The 26,895-nt window shown below is 37.8% G+C and overlaps 1 protein-coding gene across 1 annotated transcript in view; it reads right to left on the bottom strand.

Moving 5' to 3' along the window:
- Positions 1-26,895, bottom strand: part of CSNK2A1 (casein kinase 2 alpha 1) — a 61,877-nt gene that overhangs the window by 18,199 nt on the left and 16,783 nt on the right. Inside the window, exons 2-6 of the mRNA XM_053573475.1 lie at positions 11,866-12,076; positions 8,403-8,514; positions 2,894-2,995; positions 2,318-2,368; positions 960-1,019 (exon numbers count right to left, since the gene is read on the bottom strand). Coding sequence (XP_053429450.1) covers positions 960-1,019; positions 2,318-2,368; positions 2,894-2,995; positions 8,403-8,514; positions 11,866-11,966 — 426 coding nt within the window. The 5' untranslated portion in view covers positions 11,967-12,076. The remainder of the gene's footprint in view (positions 1-959; positions 1,020-2,317; positions 2,369-2,893; positions 2,996-8,402; positions 8,515-11,865; positions 12,077-26,895) is intronic.

Raw genomic sequence — 26,895 nt, 5'->3', positions numbered from 1 at the left:
ACAGCCACATTCGTGCTATAACAGCAGAGTTGAACAGAGTGACAAATAACCTATGGTCCCCAAAGCCTAAAATATCCACTGTTTGGCCCTTTAAAGAAGTTTGCCAACTCTCAATTTAGGTTATCAAATCCAATTTGAAAACTTTCCAACCTCAAACTAAAGGAAACTGAGTGGCGTAACCTTTAGAGTTAGTTAATCCTGGGCTTTCAGTCAACTGATGTAACTGGCCAAATTCTTGTCCTTCTTCAAGGGCAACTTAGATTCCTACAGTTTCCAGGGCTAAGCAAGCATAATTACAACTTTCTGAAGCCCCACTTGCCACAAGACTGCATGAGCTGATGGAAAGATCAAATATCTCTGCTGACAATCTCTTTAGGGTAACTTCTAAGGCTCACTTGCAGGCTTTACATCAACCCCTGTTTAGTAAGAAACCTTAGCTAACTCTTAGCAATTCTCTTATCTAGAAAGCTAATCTTGTGACTATCAAGACCAAGATATTTGGTGATTGCACTTTAGAAATCAAAGTCCACTCTCAACCAGCAATCCCTAAGCAGAGATCTACACAATCCTTAAGGACAATGACCCTTTGAGACTGAGTTAAAATTTGCTGCTTTATTTGATGAATCTTAAATGAAATAAGGTTCATTTAAAACTAGTTTTTGCAAGTTTTGACAATTTAAACTATTGTAAGGACACAATAGAGATAATAAATACACTGTACCAGCCTATTTTCCAAACACCCTTTTCAAAGCATTCTAAATTACACTCCTACTAGACTCTAATAATAACCCTTACATTTGCATATGGGTTCTGTTACTATTAATTTTTAAAAACATATATAGAGGCCTCTTCTTTCAACATACTTTACAAAGTTAACTCACTGGCTTTTCTATCATAAATTGGACTACTTAACAAAGGGAAGACCAATTTAAGATATTTAGTATTTAAGATTCTCTTACCTTCAAAATCTCATACATGTAAAATCGAATATCATAGTCTGTTAACGTCTGGTACAACTGCTGTTAAAGACAAATACAACATTTGAGCCATGCAGTAATGCTGACAGGATGGCAATTTTTTATCCTCACTCATACTAATTTAAACCAAGATTTGGCTCATTTTGCTATTGTTCCAAGATCTGTTCGTTCACTGCCCTGTTTCTCCAATATTACCTTAACTTTAATGAGACACTTTGGGTGTTTTAACATGTAGAGAATGTTAAAACATGTTAAAATGAAGAATGACTTAACCTCATATTGCTGCAGTTATTATCCACTGTTGGGAATATAACTATAATTATATATATATTATACACACACACACACACATATAAATACACAATGTGCATTGATACACCTTACAAATTAATTTACCTCCAGGCATTTTGGCAAATACATAGTGTCTCCTTAGTAGAGAACTAACCCATCTTTAGCCTACATAGTTGGCCCTACATGTCCCCAGGTTTTTATGCAGATGTCAAACCTACTGAGTCAATTTAACAGAGCTATTCCTGATCCAATTTGAAAGTAAATTCTGAACAACTATTATAATTTCCAGTTTTCAACAAGTTGCAGAATTTTTTTTATATGTACCTATCTTTAAATGGCTAGCAATGTCCTCTAACAAAGTTTTTCTTAAAGTTACTGCTCTGATTCTAAAACAGTTTCTCTTCCTTTCCCCTCCCTCTGAATAAAGAATTCACCCATTTATTGATATATAACATTCTTAATACTGGACTGGTACAAAGGCAAATTAAATATCTTTAGAAGCTGTACTCCAAGAGAGTGCCTACACTCTTCTGTTAAACTAGAATCGAGAAGTGTCTGAAATAAGCAGGCTACTGGATGGGCTGAGATATTCAGAGATATCTTTTATAGAGGTTTGTGTTACAGCAGTATTTGACATCATCCTTCTCTATCCTCTCCTTTTAAGATACAGCCCAGAGTTTCTGAGAAATCCTAAGAAGTAAGCAGTCCCTACCCTTTATATATACAATACATTCCTTCTTGAACAATATTGTTTAAAGTGAACTGCTGTGTAAGGCCATATTCTGAGTAAGCATGTGTTGTTGCCTTCATTAGGTTGACCATAACCAGAAAGTGTCAAATGAGTGGCAATGGTGGTGAGAAGCAAATAAAAGGGCAAAATACCAAGAAGCAGAAAGTGGGCAACGCTTGTAGTTATTCTATCTTAAAATTTAGCACTGTAGAGACGAAAAGCTCTTTTAAAACAAGCTCTTCTAATGGTATCAACCCTCTAAGGCTTTCTATGTGGTCTAAAAACCCACCAGCTTGAAATGGTTGGTTATATATTATACCTTGAAGTCTGTGTTGTTTACGTGTTCAAAAACCAAGGCAGGGGTTCGTGACTAGGGGAAAAGAAAAAAAAATAAACACACATTAGCAATAGCCCTGGCAGCTTTAGTGGGCACAATGTTTGTGGATGCTGCATGGTGAATTTGGCAGTCCTCGCCTCAGTAGTAGGAAACCCGCTAAAGCTATACAAGCCCTCCCCACTCTGATCATCACCACACTTAGGTCATTTTTGGGATGGATTTCAAACAGAAGACATGGAGCTGAAGTCTCACCAGGCTCTAGGCAGCCCGACAATGCACCCATCGCCCATCAGCATCGGACCTGAGTTTGCAAAATGGATTAACACATTTCAGTTTCCAGTGCTACCAGTCTCTTAGCCTAGAAGAATAAGAAATAGTCTGTGGGTGGAAGTCTCTTTGAAAGAAAGGCCTAAGCTAGTTAAATGGTATATCTGATTAAGCACTATTAAAGCAGGACTTAATGATGAGGGTGGGGGGAGGGAATAAAAAGGGCCAGTTGTACTCCTGGTCAAACACCACCTAGCCCTGGTGGGGCTTGCTAACACCTACTATACTCACCACAGGGTCTTTTACAATGTCTGCCAATGTGATGATATTGGGACCTCCTCTCAAATTCTCCAAAATCTTTATTTCACGCTTAATTTTCTTCTTTTTTACTGGCTGAAAGGGTGAAAGTACATCAGAAAAAAACAAATTATTTCAGAGTATTTCAACAGGTAGTATAATATATAAATGGCTTACTTATGAGCTCCCCGAAGGAAGGCAATGTGTCAGACTCGACCCTAAATCTTTCTCCTAGCACTGTGCCAGAAACTGCAGGTAATTATAAACGTCGAATTAAAAGAAAAAAATATTTACATTTCGAAGACCTCTGCAGAATTAGCATTTAATTTCAACCATCAGTCTCAGTATGTCAACATTTAAAAACCTTATGAACAATTTAAATAGTAATTTTAAGGTTTATCTTGAAAAACTATTATCAATTCAGATGAAAAACGACACCTTGGCTTGGCACCCATCGCAGTGGTTATGGCGCCAGCCACATACACCTAGGCAGGCGGGTTCAAACCTGCCTAAACAACAATGACAACTGCAACAAAAAAATAGCTGGGCATTGTGGTGGGCACCTATAGTCCCAGCTACCTGGGAGGCTGACGCAAGATAATCGCTTAAGCCCAAAAGGTTGAGGTTGCTGTGAGCTGTGATGCCACAGCACTCTACCCAGGGTGACGGCTTGAGACTGTCTCAAAAAAACAAACCAAACAAAAAAAAGAGCCCTTTTCATTCTTTCTCTAAGTCTATGAATACTCTACAGAGGTAAAGGAGATCAGGGCCATTGGTAAGGATGGCCAAACCACCTTTTGCAGCATAACCTTGTAGGTAAGGCGTGGGCCTTCGAGTCAAATTCTACTTTCATTAATTGCTAGCTATGTGCCCACAGCAAATCACATAACCTATCCAAACCTTTATAATGTGTAAAATGAGTAACAAGAGTATCCATCTCATAAGCCTATGACAAGAATCAAATGAGGTATTTGAAAAGACCTTCAGAATACGGCTGGGGTATAACACATAATAACATCTATCTATCCTTATAACCAGTACTCTTATAAATGAATCCCTGTTTTAAAAAGACTACTCTGCACAGTCCCTAGAGTATATTGTTCATGTTTCTTTCTTTCTTTCTTTTTCTTTTTTTTTTTTGCAGTTTTTGGCCGGGGCTGGGTTTGAACCTGCCACCTCTGGCATATGGGGCCGGTGCCCTACTCTTCTGAGCCACAGGTGCTACCCTTGTTCATGTTTCTTTTTCTTCACCACATCTGTTCTAGTACAGAAATCCACATTTTTCTGTGGAGGTCCTTGGTCTAATGCTATCGCCTTTACAAAGCCTTTCTTCTGAAAAGTCCAAAATAGTGCTGGCCCAAAAGAAAATATATAATTAATTCAAGCCATACGTGTACTTTTTTTTTGCAATAGAGGCTCACTCTGTTGTCGAGGCTGGAGTGCCATGGTGTCAGCTTATCTCACAATGACCTCAAAGTCCTGAGTTCAAGCCATCCTCATGCTTAAGCCAGCTGGGAGTACAGGCACTTGCCACAATACCCAACTCATTTTTTCCTGTTTTTTAGCAGAGACAGGGTCTTATTCTTGCCTAGGCTGGCCCTGAACTCCTAAGGTAGAGGGATCCTCCTGCTTCAGCCTCCCAGAGCGCTAGGATTTCAGGCATGAGCCACTATGCCCAGTCAACATGTGTAATTTTAAATGTTCTAGTAGGCATATCAAAAAAGTAAAAACAAGACAAAATAGTTTTGTTTATTTGTTCCCTTTTTGAGACAAAGTTTTGCTCTGTAGCCTGGGCTAGAATATAGTGGCACAATCATAGCTTATAGTAATCTCAAACTCCTAGGCTCAAGTAATCCTTCTGGGTCAGCTTCCTAGGTTAAGGCAGCACTACAGGCACAGGCCATTATACCCAGTTAATTTTTAAATTTTTTGTAAAGATATAATCTCACTATATTGCCCAGACTGGTTCCAGCTCCTAGCCTTAAGAGATCCTCCTGCCTTGGCCTTGCAAAGTGCTGAGATTATAGGCAGAAGCCACCACAGCTAGCTCAAAATTAATTTTAATAACATATTTTATTTATCCAAAATCTTATCATTTCAACATATATATCAATATAAAAAAGAATCAATGATTTATTTTATATCCTTTTTTGGTATTAATCCTTTGAAACCTAGTATCTTTTACCTTCACAGCATATCATAATTCAATCCAACCACATTTTATTTCTTTTTTGTTGTTGTTGAGACAGAGTCCCATCCTAGTACCTGAGCAGAGTGCAATGGCGCTCAGACTCAGGCTGTGGGCATCCTGTTGCCTCAGCCTCTGGAAGCTGCTGGGATTACAGGCACTCACCACGGCTTCCTATTAGTATTGAATACACTGGATACTTTTCCATTCCTGTGACACTTTACTAAAGGGAATGTTCTCTAACTCTATCCAGGTTAATACAAAGATATAAAATGTCCTTTTTGATGGCTGAACAGCATTCCATGCTATACATCTACCACAGTTTATTAATCCATTCCTGGGTTAATGGGCACTTGGGCTGTTTCCACATCTTGGTGATTGTAAATTGAGCAGTGATAAACAATTTAGTTCATATGTCCTTATGATAAAATGATTTTTTTCTTTTGGGTAGATGCCTAGTCAAATGGGAGGTCTATTTTGAGTTGAGGATTCTTCTAGGGAGCTTTTCTTTCTTTCTTTTTTTGGGATAGAGTCTCAAGCTGTTGCCCTGGGCAGAGTGCTGTGGCATCACAGCAACTCTTGGACTTAAGCATTCTCTTGCCTCAGCTTCCCAAGTAGCTAACACTACAGGTGCTCGCCACAACGCTGAGCTACTTTTTTGTTTGTTGTAGGTGTCACTGTTATTTTAGCTGGCCTGGGCTGGGTTGGAACCCACCAGCCTGGGTGTATGTGGCCAGCGCCCTACCCACTGAGCTATGGGTGCCGCCCCTAGGGAGCTTTTTCTAACTAGTACCCTCTTCTATAAACCCACTATTTATTTATGCCTTTCATGTGAGTCTAATTACTATATCGCCTCATTCTACTGTATACCTTTCCAGAGAAATGACCATTCTACAATTACACAGAACCTCAGTCTCCAAAGTTTGTTTCTGAAGGCAATTTTGTATTTGATTCTTATAATAACCTGAGAAAGGTAGGTAAAGCAAGCTTATCTTTTCTACAGATAAATAAATTACCATGCCTTGGATGGAGGTAAAACATATTCTTAGTGAAGTATTCCAAGAATGGGGAAAAAAGTATTCAGCATATTCAATATTAATATGAAACCAATATATAAACAACTATACACCCACATGAAAGAAAAACACAAGTACGGTCTATCGAGAGAGGAGCGAGAGGGTGATTGGTGGGATCACACCTAACGTGCACAATGTGAGGGTGTTCAGCATGCCCCCTAACTACAACTTGAACTTTACCTTAGAAATGAAAACAATGTAACCTAAACATTTGTACCCTCATATTAATCTGGAAAAAAAAAAAAAGAACTACCATGCCTAATTAAATTAGACTTTGGATTAAAACGGAACTGTTCTGATTTCCAGTGCAGTTTTCCTTTTTTTCATTTGAGAGGGAGTCTCACTTTGTTGCTCTTGGTAGAATGCCATTGTGTCGTAACTCACAGCAACCTCAAACTCTTGGGCTCAAGTAATCGTCTTGCTTCAGCCTCCTGAGTAGCAGGGATTACAGGTACCTGCCACAACACCCAGCTATTTTTTTAGAGACAGGATCTCACTCTGGCTCAGGCTGGTCTCTAATTCCTAAGCTCAGGCAGTCTGTCTGCGTTGGCCTCCCAGAGTACTAGGATTATAGGCGTGAACCATAGCGCCCGGTACAGTTCTCCTTCTATATGAGAGAAGACAGATACTGTGGTTTGCCATGTGAGGTAACCCATTAATTCACAGGGGGCACCATGGAATACTTTAAATTTTTGAAGGAAACACACCAATCAATACCTGGTATCTGCCAATGAGTGCCTTACCAGCCTTGAGGTAGTGCATAATTTCAACATTAGATTGCACTATATTCTTTTTGAGGGAATATTTTTGTGAAGTTGGTTTTTAGAAGATGCTATAATAAAAAGCAAGTACTATGCAAAAATCAAAGTAGAACAGAAAATGAAGGTGGTGGTATCCAATCTGACATTTTGAGAAGCTATGCAGTGACCACAGGTGTACATATCCTAATAGTAATTAATTACGGTTATTTAAGAAAAAATTTTTATTCTTTTAACTTACATGTATCATTTTTTAAATGGTGGCCAAGTTGTTAAAAATATAAATGTTCATTTAGTTCTTTAGACATAGCTACTTAATAAATAGAACTATTATACTATATTTCTTTTGGCTCAGGGCTACCATGAAAAAAATTACTGACATAATGTGTTACAAACTTGAAAAAGTTTGGAAATTTTTGCTTTTCAGTGTCAAAAATTGTGAAGTTCCTGTGGTAAGAACTATAAGCTAAATCTCCATTATATGATAGTACACAGTACAGTTATAAATAAATTAAAAGTTGCATATTGGTAGCCCACTGGCAAAATATGGCCTCTGTAGTGTTTTTTAAAAATCCTGGGCCAACTCTGGGCACTGTGGCTCCTGGCTGTAATTGTAGCACTCTGGGAGGCCAAGGCAGGTAGATTGCCTGAACTCACAGGTTTGAGACCAGACTGAGCCAGAGTGAGACCTCGTCTCTAAAAATAGCCAGGCATTGCGGCAGGTGTCTATAGTCCCAGCTACTCTGGAGGCTGAGGCAAGAGAGCCCAAGAGTTTGAGATTGCTGTGAGCTATGATGCCATGGCACTCTGTCAAGGGCAACGAAGTGAGACTCTGTCTTAAAAAAAAAAAAAAAAAAAAAAACTTGGGCCAAACTTAAAAAATCAGGAGAATTCATAGACAAATATAAAATCTCTGGATTCTCACTACAAAACAAAGGGACAGGCAACGATGGACTTGAACTACTGCAGGGCAACAATCAGCTGGAGCTGAGAAGCACCTAACCCCTTCTGAAGAGGCATGTGTTTCTCAGTTTGTCTCCAACACTTCATTCACATCCTCTAAGTATGGGCAGTTACGCCAGACCATCTACCTATCTAATGTCATCTACCTGTCCTCTAATACCCGTATTTTTGACTCCTCAACCTCATCAAGTAGAAGTAATGATTTATTTATTGAAAACAAAAGCACAGAATATAATTCCAAACATAAACAATCACTATCTAGCAAGATCTAAGATAGAAGACTATCCCTTTACTCTCCTCTTCTGCCACAACCTAACTATGTGACTTGAGTTAAATCACTTCTCTTGTATCAGTTTTCTGATCTGGCAAATGAACATAAAGTTGTTCTACTAAGTTCTTAAGATACAAAAAAATATATGCACTGAAGTACTCCAAAAACCTGTTAACGCTATTTTTTAAGGCATTGCCATTATTTTTAAAAAATCAACATCTAAAATTATCTCTCTTCTTGCACTCACCTTGAGAATTTTAACAACAACTTTTTCATTATTTGTGATGTTGATGGCTTCAAATACTTCACTGTATTTACCCCGGCCTAATTTTCGAACTAGCTGGTAGTCATCTTGATTTCTGTGGACCAAAATAGTCAAAGTCACAATGATTTTAAAAAGTTCAAAAATTATCAAATACCAATTCTACTTATAAAACTCTATTACTAGGAGGAGTAACAGAAATAAAAAAGTAAAAAAAAAAAAAAAAAAGAAATAAAAAAGTATTTTAAATAATTCCAAATTGGCTTCATTTTATTTTTTTCAAATTGGGCTAATTAAAAATGTGTTCTAAATCCTAGGATTAGAAAATTTCAGCCTTTCAATTATTCTTTCAAAACCCCAAATTATGGGTGGCGCCTGTGGCTCAGTGAGCAGGGCGCCAGCCCCATATACTGAGGGTGGCGGGTTTGAACCCAGCTCCGGCCAAACTGCAACAAAAAAATGGCTGGGCGTTGTGGCGGGCGCCTGTAGTCCCAGCTACTGGGGAGGCTGAGGCAGGAGAATCGCCTAAGCCCAGGAGTTGGAGGTTGCTGTGAGCTGTGTGACGCCATGGAACTCTATTGAGGGCAATAAAGTGAGACTCTGTCTCTACAAAAAACAAAAACAATCGAACAAAAAAACCCAAATTATTCACATCTCTTGGCTTATATCAATAGTTTGTTATGAATATGTCTGTCTCCAACAACAGAACTTTCCCTTAGAGAGTAATTTTTTTTTTGTGGGGGAGAGACAAAGTCTTGCTCTGCTACCTGGGCTAGAGTGCCATGGCCTTAGCCTAGCTTACCGCAACCTCAAACTCCTGAGGCTCAAGCAATCCTCCTGCCTCAGCTTCCTCAGTAGCTGGGACTTACGGGTGCATGCCACCATGCCTGGCTAATTTTTCTGTTCTCAGTAGAGATAGGGGTCTCACTTTGTTCAGGCTGGTCTTGAAATCCTGACCTCAACTGATTCTCCCACCTTATCCTCCCAAAGGTCTGAGTCACTGCACCCAGCCTTTTTAAAGACTAATTTTCATACCTTACTGTGCTATAGTACTTGACCTGATGTTGGCACTCAATACATGTTTTAAGAATACTTTACTTCAGCCACACTTTGGGAGCAGCAGATGGCTTTCAAATATATAGGCTTGACATAACACTTGTCCTCTAGGGCAGGTCCTCAAACTGCGGCCCGTGGGCCACATGAGGTGGTGTGTTTGTATTTGTTCTCGTTTTTTTTTTTTTTACTTCAAAATAAGATATGTGCAGTGTGCATAGGAATTTGTTCATAGTTTTTTTTTTTTTTTAACTATAGTCCGGTCCTCCAACAGTCTGAGGGACAGTGAGTTAGCCCCGTTTAAAAAGTTTGAGGACGCCTGCTCTAGGGCAAGCTCTGAGGATAGTTCACGTAATAAAGTTTACAAAGCACATTTAGGTTGCAAACCATACTAAGGGGTCCTTCCCTTTACTTTTAAAATAAGCAACATCAAAGGTAATAAACAGAGGTAAAGAAGAAAAAGGGAAATGCCGACATTTTCCCCCTAATGCTGCTTCCAACTTAGAGGACTTTGCTAAAGAATGACAAACATATGATTCCTTTGATAAGGCTTAAATTTTATTTACTCCTGCTAAAGACTCTAAGACTCTAATATGTACCAAATCAGCCATTTTCCTGAAGCAGCTAAAGAAAAAATGAATGAACAAGAAGGCAAAAGGTACTAAGAACAATGAACAATGTAATAATCATTGGAGGTCAAAGGCAAAGAGACTTAGTTATGACGGAGTTCTATTCCTGTGGAAGAACATACAAAACAAATGCAAGCAAGCAAATGGCACTAACACACACACACACACACAAAAAGAACACAAAAGGCTATTTAGCATCATTTAAGCAGAAATAAATGTAAAGTATTCAATTTGAAGATAGTGGTTGACCTTTCTACAGTACAATACACTACTACCTAGAGTCTAAAGCCAGATTATCAATAGTGATAATATTTATTGGTGTTATACTACCGGTTCTTGATGCATCGTTAAAGCACGTAGTGCTTTCTTACGCAGAAGCAATGTATTTACTGTTAAGAATCATGGCATATTTAAGATTGAAAATATACCCTATGACAATTTAAGAAGACAGTGTTTAATCATTTATTCAGGCTATGGAAATCACATGTAGTCAGATATAAAAATACAGCATACGGAATCTGCAGCTTTATGAATTTTTGAAATTGCTTTCTTTTGCATTTAAATGTCAAAATGTTTTTATCACTAAAGTATGATCTGATCAATTAAATGCCTACCACACTGGGACAAGAAATACAAACATCTAAGTGAGTCTGCACAGTGAATGAGGGCAAACACAGCTGTTCAGGCAGACTACAACTGTTCAAGATGGAATTAGGGCTGAACTCTATGTTATACATGCCTTGTCTCATGATAAGGGCAAATGTTTAAAGATTTAATTTTGAATCTCATCAGAAAGAAGATACTTTCTGGAGAACTATTTCATCCTCTAGTATCATCAAGGGACAACATTCTCTGACCTCAAAAATACTTTATGTAAGAAGTCAGTGTTTTCAAAGTCTCTCAAGTATCAATTTTCACCTATCTGCAATGCCCTTAGCTTGAGAAGCAATCTGGTAAGTACCTCTGTTACCAGCTTTGTATACAAAATACAGCCATGACTCGCTTAACAACAAGGCAGGATACTTTCCGAGAAATGCATTTAACATGAGGGTGTAGTTACACAAATCTAGATGGTATAGCATACTGAACACCTAGGCTATAAGGTAAAGCCTTTTGCTCCTAGGCTACAAACCTGTACATGTTACTGTACTAATACTGTAAGTTACTATAACACAAAGACATATTTGTATCTAAACAAATCTAAACACAGAAGAGGTAATGAGTTGCTGACATTATGATGGCTTAGCTACGGCATCACTAGGTGACAGGAATTTTTCAGGTCCTATAATCTCTATGGGACCACTACCATACATGCAGCCCTCATCACTGACTTGAAATAATTGTTATGTGGTTCATGATTATAAATAAATCAGAGAAAAGGATGAAACCAATTTTAAATGGTGAACTAATCAAAATTGTTTACATAACAAAGCATCACTCTTGCTTTTTTACTATAAAACCAAACACAAAAGAAGACATATATTGGGCTTAACAAACCCATAAAATTCAGTCCTTTAGGTGAATACATAGGTCACCATGAAAGTTTTGAGGTAGACTATGTTATAGTCCATTATTTCACTTCTAAGAAACACAAGTGACAGTGTCTTTCCTGATGCACTTGTGCAAGTTTCAACCTGCTCAGCTTATCAGTCTTGCTGGGAGGGCTTAGCTGTTTCCATCCATGTGGATTTTACCTTTCCTGATTTTTGTATATCTCAGAAATTCTGTAATAACCCATGTATAGTGATGTAAACAAAAACAATTACCCCCATTCCACCACATGTGACTCATAATCCCAGTATTCTCGGGGTCTGTGCGTATTAACATCTGTGTAAACTCTGGCCCTGCTTGGCACGGGTCCCGACATGTCAGACAGGTTGGCGGACAAAGCTGGACTTGATGTTTAGAGATCTGGCAAGTCACCGTGTTCAGAGGCAGCTGGGGGTAAGACCTTGTTTCAGACTTGTTTCCTTCAAACTGCAGAAACAAAATGGACAAAGGCCAACGAATTATTTTTAAAATACATGAGAAGAAAAAAATCATCTTACTAGAGAGCAATTTCCCCAGTTAAACAGTTCTGAACCAGCAAGAGAGTAAATTGAAAATGTGATCTTCAATATTTTATGAGTGTTTTTCATAATTTTGTTTATTCTCAAGTTGTGTAGGCTTACTTCTTTTATTAAAACAAATTTTACTTAAACCTAGAAGGTGAACTTAAGAGTGAGCAAAAAATAAAAAATGTTGATGCTGAAGTTGTCAGAACATAGATGGAAAAAAATCGCAATACTGTTTAAGTATAGATGTGACTGTTAATATTTAAAACTTAGCAAACTTAATGTTGAAATATATTAAAGACCTTAAAACTCCAAAAAACAAATCATCTTACAAATAATAATGGTCTCAAATATAGCTCTGGTTCTCCCATCTGTTCACCAATGAATACATACCAACTGTCAACTACAGTACTGCCTAATAACATGAAAAAAATCCAAGAAATATACTTAAACTGGTATTTGCCTTAATCATACTTTGCAAAGTGGTAGCCTGCTACCTCTGCATGGAAAGTTTGGATGCTCTTTGTAAGATAGCCTAGAAGGAAGAAAAATAGCATCAAGGATAGATGTATTAGCATCACCACTATTTATACATTCTACAAAAGTATTGGCAAGAAAAGTTCTTTTCTTTTAGCAGGTTTCCACAACTCAAGTAGGGGTGCTAAAAGGTTCTAGAATGGTGGCAAAGCCAAGAGTACAAACTGTCAGTCTGACTAACATTTGACAAAACCAGGAAGAGAATAAAGACTTGTTCTCATACATCAAAGTTCAATCTCATCTTATACTGCTCCAAATCACTTGGGGAACCTTATGTAATAATCAGTAAGTAGATCCTGATCACCAGTTGAAAGGTACATTTGATTTCATTAAATTTAAAAACAAAAATCAGTAATTTTCTTCTGATTTATTTAAGAGCAAGGTTAATATAAACGGCTGTAAGACAGTAATACAGATTAGCTGAGCTAATGCAAAATTTGACACTCGAGGAAAATTGGTAAAATTTTATTAATATGCCATCAAATCCATCTCCTTTGTAATGACTATTCCAATCCTTTTCTTTCTGTTCTCTGAGATTCCTACATTCACTGATTCCCTTCACTATATATTTAATTTAAAATGTACTGAAGGACACATCGCCCATGTGTGATAACCTGAGAAGGACACATCGCCCATGCAATTTTCTACCTGAGATTGCATAACTGCAGTCTAAGTAGGAAACACTGGACAAACAGAAAAATAAGTGTCTATTTTAAAAAGGGGAGGAGGCACTGTACTCCTAAAAAAACCCCAACACTATCATAAAAGACAAAGAGAGGTTACAGAGACATTGCATAAATTTGATAACCTACTCTAGACTGTATCCTGTATTGTGGGGGAGGAAGAGTGGGAAGGAGATGCTATAAAAAAAAAATACTGACAAAATTGAAATTTAGATGGTATTAAAGTATTATATTAATGTAAATTTATGAAGCTGGTACAAAACCACAGTAGTTATCTACTCTGGAGAAATTTTCCTGAAGTAGAAGCAAAGGCCCATGATACATTTAACTTTAAAATGGTTCTGAAAAAATTGTGTGCCCATGTGTTAACATGAGTATATACAGAATACACCCACAAATGATAAAACAAGTGAGATAAAATATTTGTGCTTTATTATTATTGAAGCATTTTATTTTCATTTAGAAATTTTTTTGAGACAAGATCTTATATCATCTAGGCTGCAGTATAGTTGTGCACTGCAGCCTCGAACTCCTGGGCTCAAGTGATCTTCCTACCTCAGCCTCCTGAGTAGCTGTAGGATTATAGGTGCACAATAATTTTTTTTTTTTTTGGCCAGGGTTGGGTTTGAACCCGCCACCTCTGGTATATGGGGCCAGTGCCCTACTCCTTTGAGCCACATGCGCCACCCCTGGCTAATTTTTTAAGAGACAGGGTCTCACTCCTTTGCCTGGGCTAGTCTTGAACTCCTGGCCTTAAGCCATCTTTTCATCTCAGCCTTCAAAGTAGCTAGGATTACAGGTGCCAGCCATAGCACCCAGTTTGTTGAAACACTTAAAAATAGAACATAAAATTTACCATTTTAACCATATTTGAATGTAAAGTTCAATGGCATTAAGTATAATCACACTCTCGTGCAATTATCACCACACCGTTTCTAGAAAATTCTCCCCCCCAAATAGAAATTCTTTATCTATTAAACACTAACCCCGCCTCCCCCAACCTCCCTGCAGCTACCATTCTATTTCCTGTCTCTAGAAGTTGACCATTCTAGGTACCTTATATAAGTGGAATCTGTCGATACTGTCATTTTGTTTGGCTTATTTAATTTAGTACAATATCCTCAAGGTTAATCTATATTTTGGAATACCATGGGTCAAAATTTTATTCCTTTTTAAGGCTGGATAATATTCTACTGTATCCCACATTTTGCTATCCATTACCTGCTAAAAAACACTTGGGCTGCTTCCGCCTTTTCTTTGAGACAGAGTTTTACTTTGTTGCCCTCGGTAGAGTACTGTGGCATCATAGCTCACAGCAACCTCAAACTCCTGGGCTTAAGCAATTCTCTTGTCTCAGCCTCCCAAGTAGCTGACAGTACAGGTTCCCGCTACAATGCCTGGCTACTTTTTTTTTTTTAAGAGAAGAGGTCTCGCTCTGTCTCAGAGTAGTCTTGAACCTCTGAGCTCAGGGAATCTACCTGCCTTGGCTCCCAAGTGCTGAGATTATAGGTGCCAGCCACCGTGCCAGCCTACTTACATCTTTTTAATTATTTGTGACATTGCTTTCAAATCTTCTGGGTATATACCCATAGTGGAATTGCTGAATAATACAGTAATCCCATGTGTAATTTTTTGAGGAACCAGCACATTATTTTCCACAGTAGCTATATCATTTTACATTCCCGCCATCAATGAGGGTTCAGATTTCTTAACATCCTTACCAACATTCGTTATTTTTTATTTACTAATTTTTTTTTTTTTGAGACAGAGTCTCAAGCTGTTGCCCTGGGTAGAGTGCCACAGAATCAGCAACCTCAAACTCTTGGGCTTAAGTGATTCTCTTGCTTCAGCCTCCCAAGTAGCTGGGACTACATGCGCCTGTCATAACATCTGGCTATTTTTTTGTTGTTGCAGTTTTCATTGTTGTTTTAGCTGGCCCAGGCTGGGTTTGAACTGCCAGCATATGTGGCCAGTGCCCCACCCACTGAGCTATGGGCACCACCTGTTGTTTTTTCTTTTTTTAATAACAACTATCTTAATGGGTGCAAAGTAATATGTCATTGATTGTGATTTTGAGTTGCATTCCCCTAATGATTAATGATGTTGAGCATTTTTTTCCATGGGCTTATTGGCCATTTGTACACTTTCTTCAAAGAAATGTCTATGTAAGGCCTTAACCCATATTTTAATTAGGTTGTTTTATTGCCTATATTTTTGGTGTCATATCTATGCCACTTTTATTTTTGTCTCTTACAAACTGCTTATCTTTCCAAGATTGTATTTAAGTTGGTAGTTAGCTACCATACCCAAAGAACGTAAGTCAGAATAGATGCCTCCGTATGCCCACAGTTTCAATGGCTTAACGCTTTCAGAATAGCAAGAAAGATTGGGATATGGATTCATTCTATCTTCTGTTAAGTATGACAAGCACATCAATATTAGTGCTTACACCCCAAATACGCAAGATCAAAAGATCCATGTGTTTACTTACATATGAATTCTCCTACCCAAACAACTCCTGTAACTGGTCTCTGTTCAACTCAACCATTTGGGGGTTCTACAAATGGCCACAAAACAACAAAGTTGTTCAAGTACTCAGATGGCCTTTAAAATTATTTCCAAACATAGTAGAGGGAATGTAACAGACTGGTCAACATAAATAAGGAACTAGGCCTACTGTACTTACTGATCCATACATGTGGTGTATGTCTGGTCTATGAAAATTAGGTCACCTTGAGGAGGTGGTCAATCATGGAGGTTCTACTGTATGACATATTTCTTTGGTTTGACAACACAATCTATGACGTTATTCTAATTTATCTTTACCTAATATTGGTTAAAAATGTAAACACACACATACCAAACATGCAAAAAACACAGAAGGCAGACATTTTTTCTTATAATTTTTCTTCTTCCCAAAGAAACAAGGTCATCTGGTTGCTGGATTGCTAACTTTCTCTGTAACTACTATGCCTGCATTGACTCCATCAAAAGGCGCCAAAAATATGAGTAAATAAAGGTGTGTGTGTGTAAACCAGTATAAGCAGTTTAAACAAACACATAAAACCGACAGAAGTACTGTCCCCAAGAATTTAATACTTTTAAGATACTAAACTCTTAAATTAACTTCAGCTTCTTCTAACAGAAACAGTATCTTTCTCTTTAGTCTCTACTAGTACTCTTTCTAGGTACTTCACTCTTCTGGCTGATATTTTATAACTGTAAGATATCCTTTATCTGTGGATCTCAAAACTCTGTATCAGTTTAAGTTTGTAAACTGAACACAAATTTACTAAGTGGGACTAGATGCAGTATGATGAAACAAGTGGTAGAGTCCTGGGTCTAAATCCCTAACTGGATTAAACAGCTCTGTTGGGCTTTCCCAGGTTTGATTCATTATTTACAAAACCGGCCTACTTGCAGAATAAAGTAAAGATCAAGTGTGATCATCTAGAAGGGCTAAAAAACACCAACACATGTATGTTTGCATTAAGTGATTACTATGCCATAGCACCTTAGTAAAAGCTAATAATATACATAAAAGGCTGGTGTCTTCATTCTTAGTTTTCTTGAAAATACAAAAATTACAGTAGCTGTGGTTAACTCCTAGCCTCTGAAGACTAGCTAACTCACAGGCGGATGTGACATTACAAAACAAGTCCTCATTTCTCCCTCCTGACTCAAGGAAAATATTCCCCAATTTCTATTTACTAATCCATATACATTCTCCTTATCCAGTCTTCCTTTGTTCTCTCAAAGAGCTTGGCATTCTCTGTGAAGAGCAAAATACGACTAGTTACTAATGAAACTCTTGAGATTCTCAAGTTTACCTGAATGAGCTTTGGGTCTCATCAGCTGGGACCTAATTTATGAACTGACAGATTTGATTCTCCACTGGGAGAACGACTAGCTAACTATTATGCAGTACCACCAAGAGGTTCTTTGCTATACTACAATGCATACCAAATAATCTGCTTATAGTAGGAGGGGTATTCACATGAATTTCAAATGGTTATTATACCTTTATCATTAATTATACAAGAGCATAAAACAGCAGGTTACTGAACTGTGGCTCTGCAACTTCAGATAAAATGATACTAAAAGGGATGAGGGGGTGAAAAGATGATGGCAAAGAGGAGAGGTAAAAAGACAGGAAAGAGATGTCATAAAAAGAAAAATACTATTGTAGTTTCTTCTTATTTTTCTTTGGAGATAGAGGTCTCATTATGTTGCCCAGGGTTGACCCATACTCCTGGGCTCAATCTTGCCATCTTGGCCTCCTAAAGTGCTATGATTACAGGTGTGAGCCCCTGGGCCTGGGCCCCCATTAAGGATTTTAGTTGTGGATAAGAGTAACAAATTCATTAAAAAGTTTTAAGCAGAAAAGTAATCCATACATATATTTTTACAAGTTTTATTCTGGCTAGGTATGGGTCAGGACTGAGAGAGAAAGAAGACTATTATATTATAGTAGCACATATGAGAGAAATGATGATTGCTTGACCTAGGGTCCTGGAAGTGGTAATAAGTGGACTAATTTGAGGAACAAAATTCATAGTATAAAATCAATAGCTCTGGGTGGATTAGAAAATGTGGTAAGAAGTGGAAGGTGACTCTGAGATTCTGGTTTGATGGATTGTTGGTGCTATTAATGAAAACAAAACATTCTGGAAGAGAGCTTGAGGTCAGTTTTAGACTTAAGGTTAAAATGGCTTTGAAATCTCCAAAGGAGATTCTGAATAGATAGATACTGTAAATCTGGAGCTTTAAGAGTTTCTCAGCTTAAATATCTAATTCTTCCAACAATTCCTTGAGGTAAACATTACGTCTCCTAGTTTACAAATAAGAATATACAGTACAAGGTTACACATAGTGGCTCATGCCAGTATCCCAATATTTTACAAGGCCAAGATGGGAGGGTTGCTTGAGGCCAAGAGTTTGAAACTAGCCCAGGCAATAGCGAGATCTTATCCTTAAAAAATTTTTTTAAACCAAAAAATTACACATCTATTGTTCCAGCTACTTGAGGTGGAGGCAGGAGGATCATCTGAGCCCAGGAGATCAAGGCTGCAATGAGTTGTGATCATGCCACTGCACTCTAAGCCTGGGCAACAGAGCAAGACCCTGTCTAAAGTGGAAAAACAAACAGAAGAATATCCAGTACAAAAAGAGTTGAGATTCAACCCAAGTCAGCTAGCCTCCAAGATTCTAATCTTTTCATTCCCTCAGAACATATTACTTTCTACTGTACATATACACACCAGCCTTCAAATCTTAACTTTCCTATTATACCCTTGGTTCCATAAAGTCAAGATCCATGTTTAATTTCCCTTTCCAATTTACAGTACCCCACCTAAGCCTCTATTTCATAATATGCTGAGTAAACATTATTTGTTGATCAAATTAATATTGGTTTACTTTTGAAGAATAAAAATGAAATTGCCTCCAAAGTACAGGATGCCCCTGAACACTTCAGGGCATGTAGTATACAACTGGACTGGAAAATCAAAGGTTCTTGAGTAATTGTTCCCTTCACTTCCTGTTTCCCAGGATAGCTTCTTTTATTAAATAATAGGACTACAATTAGGATTTGTCTTTTCTCCCTAATAATTCAAATTAAGAGAATACTGGAGAAACTTTATTTCAGCAGTTTTCACAACAGCTTAGTTAGAAGTTGGGGGAAAGTCCCTCAGTCTTAGATATCAGAAAGGTCAATTATCTTATCCACTGTCATATTAAAAGTACACCAGGTTAGCAGTAGTGGATTGTGCCTGTAATCCAAGAACTCTGGGAGGTCAAGAGGGTAGGATCGCTTGAGACCAGGAGTTCAAGACCAGCCCTAGCAACACAGCAAAACCCCATCTATACAAAAAATAGAAAAATTAGCTGGGTGTGGCAGCACACACACCTGTAGTCCCAGCTACTCAGGAGGCTGAAACAGGATGATTGCTTGAGCCCACGAGTTTGAGGTTACAGTGAGTTATGATAACACCACAGCACTCTAGCCAAGACTCAGTCTCAAAAAAAAAAAAAAAAAAAAAGAGAGAGAGAGAGAGAGAAATGAGGAACATGCTCAGATTGGACTGACTGCATAGCTTGGACTACAGGAAAAGCAGCTTTACGAGATAAACTCCTTTTAAGCATTACTGTAGAGATTGAACTCTTTTTCCAAGCAATCAGGCAGCAAAACCAAATAAGAGACAAATAAGATCTGTGGAATTCAGAGGGAAAACAACAATGTACGCTTACTTTCCTGCCTTGTTGTAGACGCCAAAGTTAAAAATTTAGCCAAACGAACTTGCTTTTCTCCCTTTACAAAAGTGGCATTGGTTAGAAAGCCAAACACACACAAAAAGCATGAGTAGCTATAATAACTCGAATTACTTATCTCAAATCTCCATAGTTGCCCTTTAGTTCTCTTTTCCTTCCAAATCAAGAGCAGAATGCTCATTCAATAAGCATTTATTGAACACTTACTATGTACCAGGAAATGTGTGCCTGATTGCCAGGAAAGGATTCTTTCTCTAGGCCCTGGAGAATAAAGTATATCTGCTCTCAGACAAAGAAAAGAGACCATTATAATCTCCAGTAATCAGTGCTTGAAAGAATTACGTGATGATGCCATGCAGGCATTCAACAAATATTTATGGAGCACCTAAAATGCTTGGGGAAAAAACAGCCCAGGGGGAAAAATAACATCCAAGCGTAGTTTGATAGGATTCATAGGAATTATTCAGATGAAAAGCACTAAAACAAGAAACTGTAAAGGATAATACTTTAAGAATTTTAAAGATCATCTGGGTGTGGTGACGTATACCTGTAGTCCCAGCTATTCGGGAGGCTAGAGGGGAGGACCACCTGGGTCTAGGAATTTGAGACTGCAGTAAGCTCTGATCATGCCATTTGCACTCCAGCATAGGTAGGTGACAGAGCAAGACCCTGTCTCAAAAGAAAAATAAATTGGGGGAGGGAGGAGGTGGCAAAGGGCTTGAGGAGAAGAGGGAAGGAGATTGGTAAGCTTGCACCTAAGGGGCACAATGTAAGGGCATACAGCACATCCCCTGGATGAAGGGATCAACTACAACTTGAACTTCACCTAACAAATGCAAACAATGCAGCCTAATCATTTGTACCCTACTAGTAATCGGAAATTGGAAAAAAAAAAAGAAATTAAGAAAAATTTTAAAGATCTATAATTTTGTACTCTAAAATAACCAAAAGCTGGCACATCTTGATAGCTCCTACAAGAAGCACATTCCATCAGCAATCATTTTGCATATGATTTGGAGACTATTAGTCTACTCCACTCAACTGCTATCATTTGTGCTTAAAGCAAACTGAATTTACGATCTTAGTGCCTATTCCTTTCTCTATCTCCACACAAATGAGTTTTACTACTGAGGTCATATGATGGCTAATTTTAGACTCCGACATGATTAGATTAGGGAACACCTAGAGAATGGGTACAGCAATACTTTAGGTGAGTTTGTTTACAGAGAAAACTGGCTGTGAGCCAGGGGACTAAATAGGGGAAGATCTGCCCTCAACGTGGGTGGGCACCATCCAATCACTTGGGAGCCTAGATAGAACAAAAAAAGAAAAGTATTTCCCTTTTTCTCCTGGAGCTGGGACATACTTTTCTCTTCCTGCTTCTGGACATCCCAAGACTTACACTATTACCCCAACACTGCCCTCCACCCATGTCCCACTCCTGCCTTACCAGGCTTTTAGACTTGGACTGAACCATGGTACTGGCATCCCAGGGTCTCCAACTTATAGACGGCCTGTTGTGGAACTTCTCAGCCTTTATAATCACATGAGCCAATTCCCTCAATAAATCTTCTTTTGTATGTTTATATATCTATATATATCCTAATGGTTCTGTCTCTCTGGAGAACCCTAATACAAGTCACAAAGCAAAATACCTAAACAGACAAGAAAGTAAGTGGTGTAGATGATTCAAAATAAGAAATCAAGATTTCTGCGGGCAATTTTTTTGTTTTCATTAATGATACGCTAGATTATTTGGGCCAACTCTTTGAGGACAAATAAAGAAAATGGATTAAAACATACACACACAGACATAAATGGTACAGAGACACAATTATAGCCAAAAGTGAACAGAAAATGGGAACTCAGAGAAGCATGTAAGGAAGCCCAAAGGGCCTTTGTTGATTCCCAAAAGCTAGAATTTTGTTCTGATATAAAGCACTGCACAGGGCTCACACAAGGAGTCTAATAGGGGACCCTTTTCATAAGCTAGGACTTCAGAGGGTTACATTCTAAGCGTTAAGAGTGAATAGGGAAGTGGAAGATACAAAGAATTAAAGCCCATTGAAGGGAATATCATATCTTAAGCTTGTTTTAAGGTAGTTCCTGGACCAGTAGTGTCCATGGATACTTGATAAGCAAGCTCTCTATAGAAAAAAGTACATTGCTGTAGGCCTCAAATGATTCTTACCAATAATTTTTCAAACACAATATCCTAGCAGAATTCAAAACAAAGGCACAAGATAAAACTTTTATTTATTCATTTATTTTTTTGTAGAGACAGAGTCTCACTGTACCGCCCTCGGGTAGAGTGCCGTGGCGTCACACGGCTCACAGCAACCTCTAACTCTTGGGGTTACGCGATTCTCTTGCCTCAGCCTCCCGAGCAGCTGGGACTACAGGCGCCTGCCACAACGTCCAGCTATTTTTTTGTTGCAGTTTGGCCGGGGCTGGGTTTGAACTCGCCAACCCTCAGCATATGGGGCTGGCGCCCTACTCACTGAGCCACAGGCGCCACCCAAAACTTTTATTTTTTTATTTATCTTGTTAAGAGTCTCATTTTGTTGCCCTTGGCAGAGTGCCATGGTGCCACCTCACAGCAACCTCAAACTCTTGGGCTTAAGCAATTCTCTTGCCTCAGTCTCCCAAGTAGCTGCGACTATAGGCCCCCGCCACAATGCCCGGCTATTTTTAGAGATGAGGTCTCCCTCTGGCTTGAGCTGTTCTCAAACTCCTGAACTCAGGCAATCCACCTGCCTTGACCTCCCAGAAGATAAAACTTTTAGAAACAAATACATAAGATGAATTGATTTTAAAACTAAATCCAATGAACCTAAAAAGAAAATGATTTAATCAACTGAAAAACAGACTAGAAATGGTCTATAGTGTAGCAGGAGGCAGATCTATGGAAAAGAGGGAAAATACAGTGAAACAGTTTCACATACTTTTAATTAGTACTACTAGTAGAAAAGGATAGAACAGGACAAAGGCAATATTAAAGTTAAAAATTTCCCAGAAGCCATCAGACACAATTAAATTCCAAAAAGCCAACAATTTCTAAACAAGACCAATAAAAAGAAATCCACAACAAAACATATAATCATAAAAGAGCAGAAAACCAACGTTAGGCAAGGGGGCCAGCTACTTGGGAAGTTGAGGTGGAAGGGGGAATTGCTTGAGCCTAGGAATTAAAGGCCAGCCTTAGCAACACAGTGAGAAAAGGTCTCAGACAAAAACAAAAGATCAAAGACAGAGACATCTGAAAAATAAGCACAGAAAAAGACATACTACATTCAAAGAACATAAAAACTGATTTTTCAAAACTAACAATGAAGCAAAGATAGTTCAATACCTGCAGTATGCTGGGGAAAAAACATAGCAGCCAAATTAAAATTCTATTATTATCTCTATAGAAAGATGATTTTTACAAATTCCATTCAGAAAGTTTGAGTTGAAAGAGAAAAGGAACAAAAAAGAGTAAAATTGACACAAAACTCCAAATATTGACTATATTAAAAAATGACAATGTCTTATGGAGTTTTAAAAAACTTTAAAATACAGTACAATAAAGCATATTATACTTTAAAATACATAATAATAAAGTATATTATACTGAGAAAGTTATCATTATATTGAGGAGGTATCATTAGAGTTATTATTTAATATCAGGCTTTGATAAGTTCTGGCAGCAAGTTATTATATCTATGATCGAAACTAATTACAAAACAAAATTACCATGTGTTTCCAAAGTAGAAAGAGAGAAAAAAGTAAAATAATAAAAAGAAGCCAAAGGAATGTTAAGAAGATGAGAAATAAACCAGAACACAAGAAACACAGGAGAAAAAAGTTAAACTGAAATATGACTAATTTTATTAAATATAAATGAAATAAATTATCCAAGTAAAAGACTGTAAGACTAGATTAAAAAAGAAACCCAAATAACTAGAATAATCAAAACAATTCTGAACAGGAGTAATAAAGCTGGCAGATTCACAATATCCAATTTTCAGACCATTTCAAATCTGCAATTATCAAAATTGTGTTATTACCAAAAAGGATAAAACATGTATCAATCAAACAGAATGGAAAGTATAGGAATATAACCTACACAAATATGGCAAATTGATTTTTGAAAGAGGTACAAAGGCAGTTCAATGGAGAAAGGATCATCTTTTTTTATAAATAGTTTCGGAACACTTGCAGTTCCATAAAATCATGAACTTCAATCTAAACCTTGTATCTTAGAAAAATGCAGAACTATCAAACCTTTAGGAGAAAATGCTGCAACCTGGAATTAGGCAGTTTGCAGACATGACACTAAAAGTATGATCTTTTTTTATTTTAATTTTATTTTATTAAATCATAGCTGTGTACATTAGTATGATCATGAGGCACCATACACTTGGTTCATAGACCATTTGACACATTTTCATCAGACTAGTTAACATAGCTTTCCTGGCATTTCTCTATTTTGCTAAGACCTTTATATTCCACATTTACTAAGATTCACATATACCCTTGTAAGATGTACCGCAGGTGTAATCCCATTAATCCCCCTCCCTCCACTCCCTTTCCCCCTTCTCCCTATTCTTAGGTTGTAACTGGGTTATAGCTTTCATGTGAAGGTCCTACATTAGTTTCATAATAAGGGTGAGTACACTGGGTACTTTTTCTTCCATTCTTGAGACACTTTACTAAGAGACACTTTACTAAGAAGAATATGTTCCAGCTCCATCCATGTAAACATGAAAGAGGTAAAGTCTCCATCTTTCTTTAAGGCTGCATAATATTCCATGGTGTACATATACCACAATTTATTAATCCATTCGTGGATCAATGGGCACTTGGGCTTTTTCCATGACTTAGCAATTATGAATAGGGCTGCAATAAATATTCTGATACAAATATCTTTGTTATGATGTGATTTTTGGTCTTCTGGGTATATGCCCAGTAGAGGGATTACAGTATTGAATGGCAGATCTATTTTTAGATCTCTAAGTGTTCTCCATATCTCTTTCCAAAAGGAATGTATTAATTTGCATTCCCACCAGCAGTGCAAAAGTGTTCCCTTTTCTCCACATCTGCGCCAACATCTCTGGTCTTGGGATTTTGTGATGTAGGCTAGTCTCACTGGAGTTAGATGATATCTCAAAGTAGTTTTGATTTGCATTTCTCTGATGATTAAAGATGATGAGCATTTTTTCCTTTTTTTTTTTTTTTTGTAGAGACAGAGTCTCACTGTACCTCCCTCAGGTAGAGTGCCATGACGTCACAGGGCTCACAGCAACCTGTAACTCTTGGGCTTATGTGATTCTCTTGCCTCAGCCTCCCAAGCAGCTGGGACTACAGGCGCCCGCCACAACGCCCGGCTATTTTATTTTTTTGTTGCAGTTTGGCCGGGGCTGGGTTTGAACCCACCATCCTCGGCATATGGGGCTGGCGCCCTACTCACTGAGCCACAGGCACCACCCGATGAGCATTTTTTCATATGTCTGAAGGCCGTGTGCCTGTCTTCTTCAGAGAAGTTTCTCTTCAAGTCCCTTGCCCAACCTGCGATGGGATCCCTTGTTCTTTTCTTGCTAATACTTTTGAGTTCTCTGTGGATTCTGGTTATTAAACCTTTGTCGGAGACATAACCTGCAAATATCTTCTCCCATTCTGAGGGCTGTTTGCTTGCTTTACTTACTGTGTTCTTGGCTGTGCAGAAGCTTTTTAGTTTGATCAAGTCCCAATAGTGTATTTTTGAAGCAGCTTCAATTGCCCGGGGGGTCCTTCTCATAAAAAACTTGCCCAACCCAATTTCTTCAAGGGTTTTCCCTGCACTCTCTTCTAGTATTTTTATAGTTTCATGTCTTAGGTTTAAATCTTTAATCCGGTGAGAGTCTATCTTGGTTAACGGTGAGAGGTGTGGGTCCAGTTTCAGTCTTCTACAGGTTGCCAGCCAGTTCACCCAGCACCATTTGTTAAATAGGGAATCTTTTCCCCATTGAATGTTTTTAATTGGCTTGTCAAAGATTAAATAACGGTAATTAGCTGGATTCATCTCTTGGTTCTCTATTATGTTCCAGACATCTACTTCTCTGTTTTTGTGCCAATACCATGCTGTTTTGATCACTATCAATTTGTAGTATAGTCTGAGGTCTGGTAGCGTGATTCCTCCTGCTTTGTTTTTATTTTTGAGTAATGTCTTGGCTATTCGAGGTTTTTTCTGATTCCACATAAAACGAAGTATTGTTTTTTCAAAATCTTTAAAGTATGACAGTGGAACTTTAATGGGGATTGCGTTGAAATTATATATTGCTTTGGGTAGTATGGACATTTTAAAAGTATGATCTAATAAAGAAAAACTATCAAAAAAAATAACAAGAGCACTGAATTATAACCTTAACAATAAATACCCACACATCCATACTATGCAAATTTTAAAAAATCTTCCTTACTAAAGAATTCCAACTAATACCTATAGACAAAAAGAAATGTAAGAACACCATTACACCACTGCTGTACGTGGCATGCAACATTCATTAACAGATACTAAAATTATTGAGTACAGCTTTTAGGATAAACAGGTCACGTAGCATAGTCTCAAAGAATCTCCTCCAGGATACTTATTAATTACTATGGTGGTTTTAACATATGTCCACAAGTTATTTGATATGCCTTTCTTGAGAAGGTGAAGTTTAATTTTCCTCCCCTTTGAAAGTAAGCTGAATTTAGGAATACCATTCTAATGAATAAGTATGAAAAGGGAGAAATAGTAACTCTATTGTGGAAAATCTACTGCTGAACTATCATTAATGGGTAAGTCACATTGACATCCTATACCCCTGATATAATGTGACCAGAAGGGCACTTCACCCCCGTGGCAGTATTCTCAAAAACTAATAACCGTAATCTAATCTTGAGAAAACATCAGTCCAACCTGAACTGAAGGACATTCAACGAAGTATCTTACCAGTTTTCGCCAGAAGTTTTTAAGTCTTAAAAATCAAGGAAAAACTGAGAAACTGTTAGATTGGAGGATACTAAGGAGACAGATGACTAAATGCAACACAGTATCCTGAGTTGTATCCTTGAACAGAATAAAGATATAACTGGTACAATATAAATAAAGTCTGGTACAAAATAAATAAATTAATCAACAGTATTATACCAAGGTTAATTTCTTAGTTTTGATGAAGAAAACTAAGAGCATTAGTTAACGCTGGGGGAAGCTGGGTGAAGGGTATATGAAGATTTTGTCTTTATAACT

Source organism: Nycticebus coucang, chromosome 21, assembly GCF_027406575.1.
Source record: "Nycticebus coucang isolate mNycCou1 chromosome 21, mNycCou1.pri, whole genome shotgun sequence".
Classification (NCBI taxonomy): domain Eukaryota; kingdom Metazoa; phylum Chordata; class Mammalia; order Primates; family Lorisidae; genus Nycticebus; species Nycticebus coucang.
The sequence above is the reverse complement of the archived record's forward strand: the minus strand, read 5'-3'. Positions and strand labels throughout refer to the sequence as shown.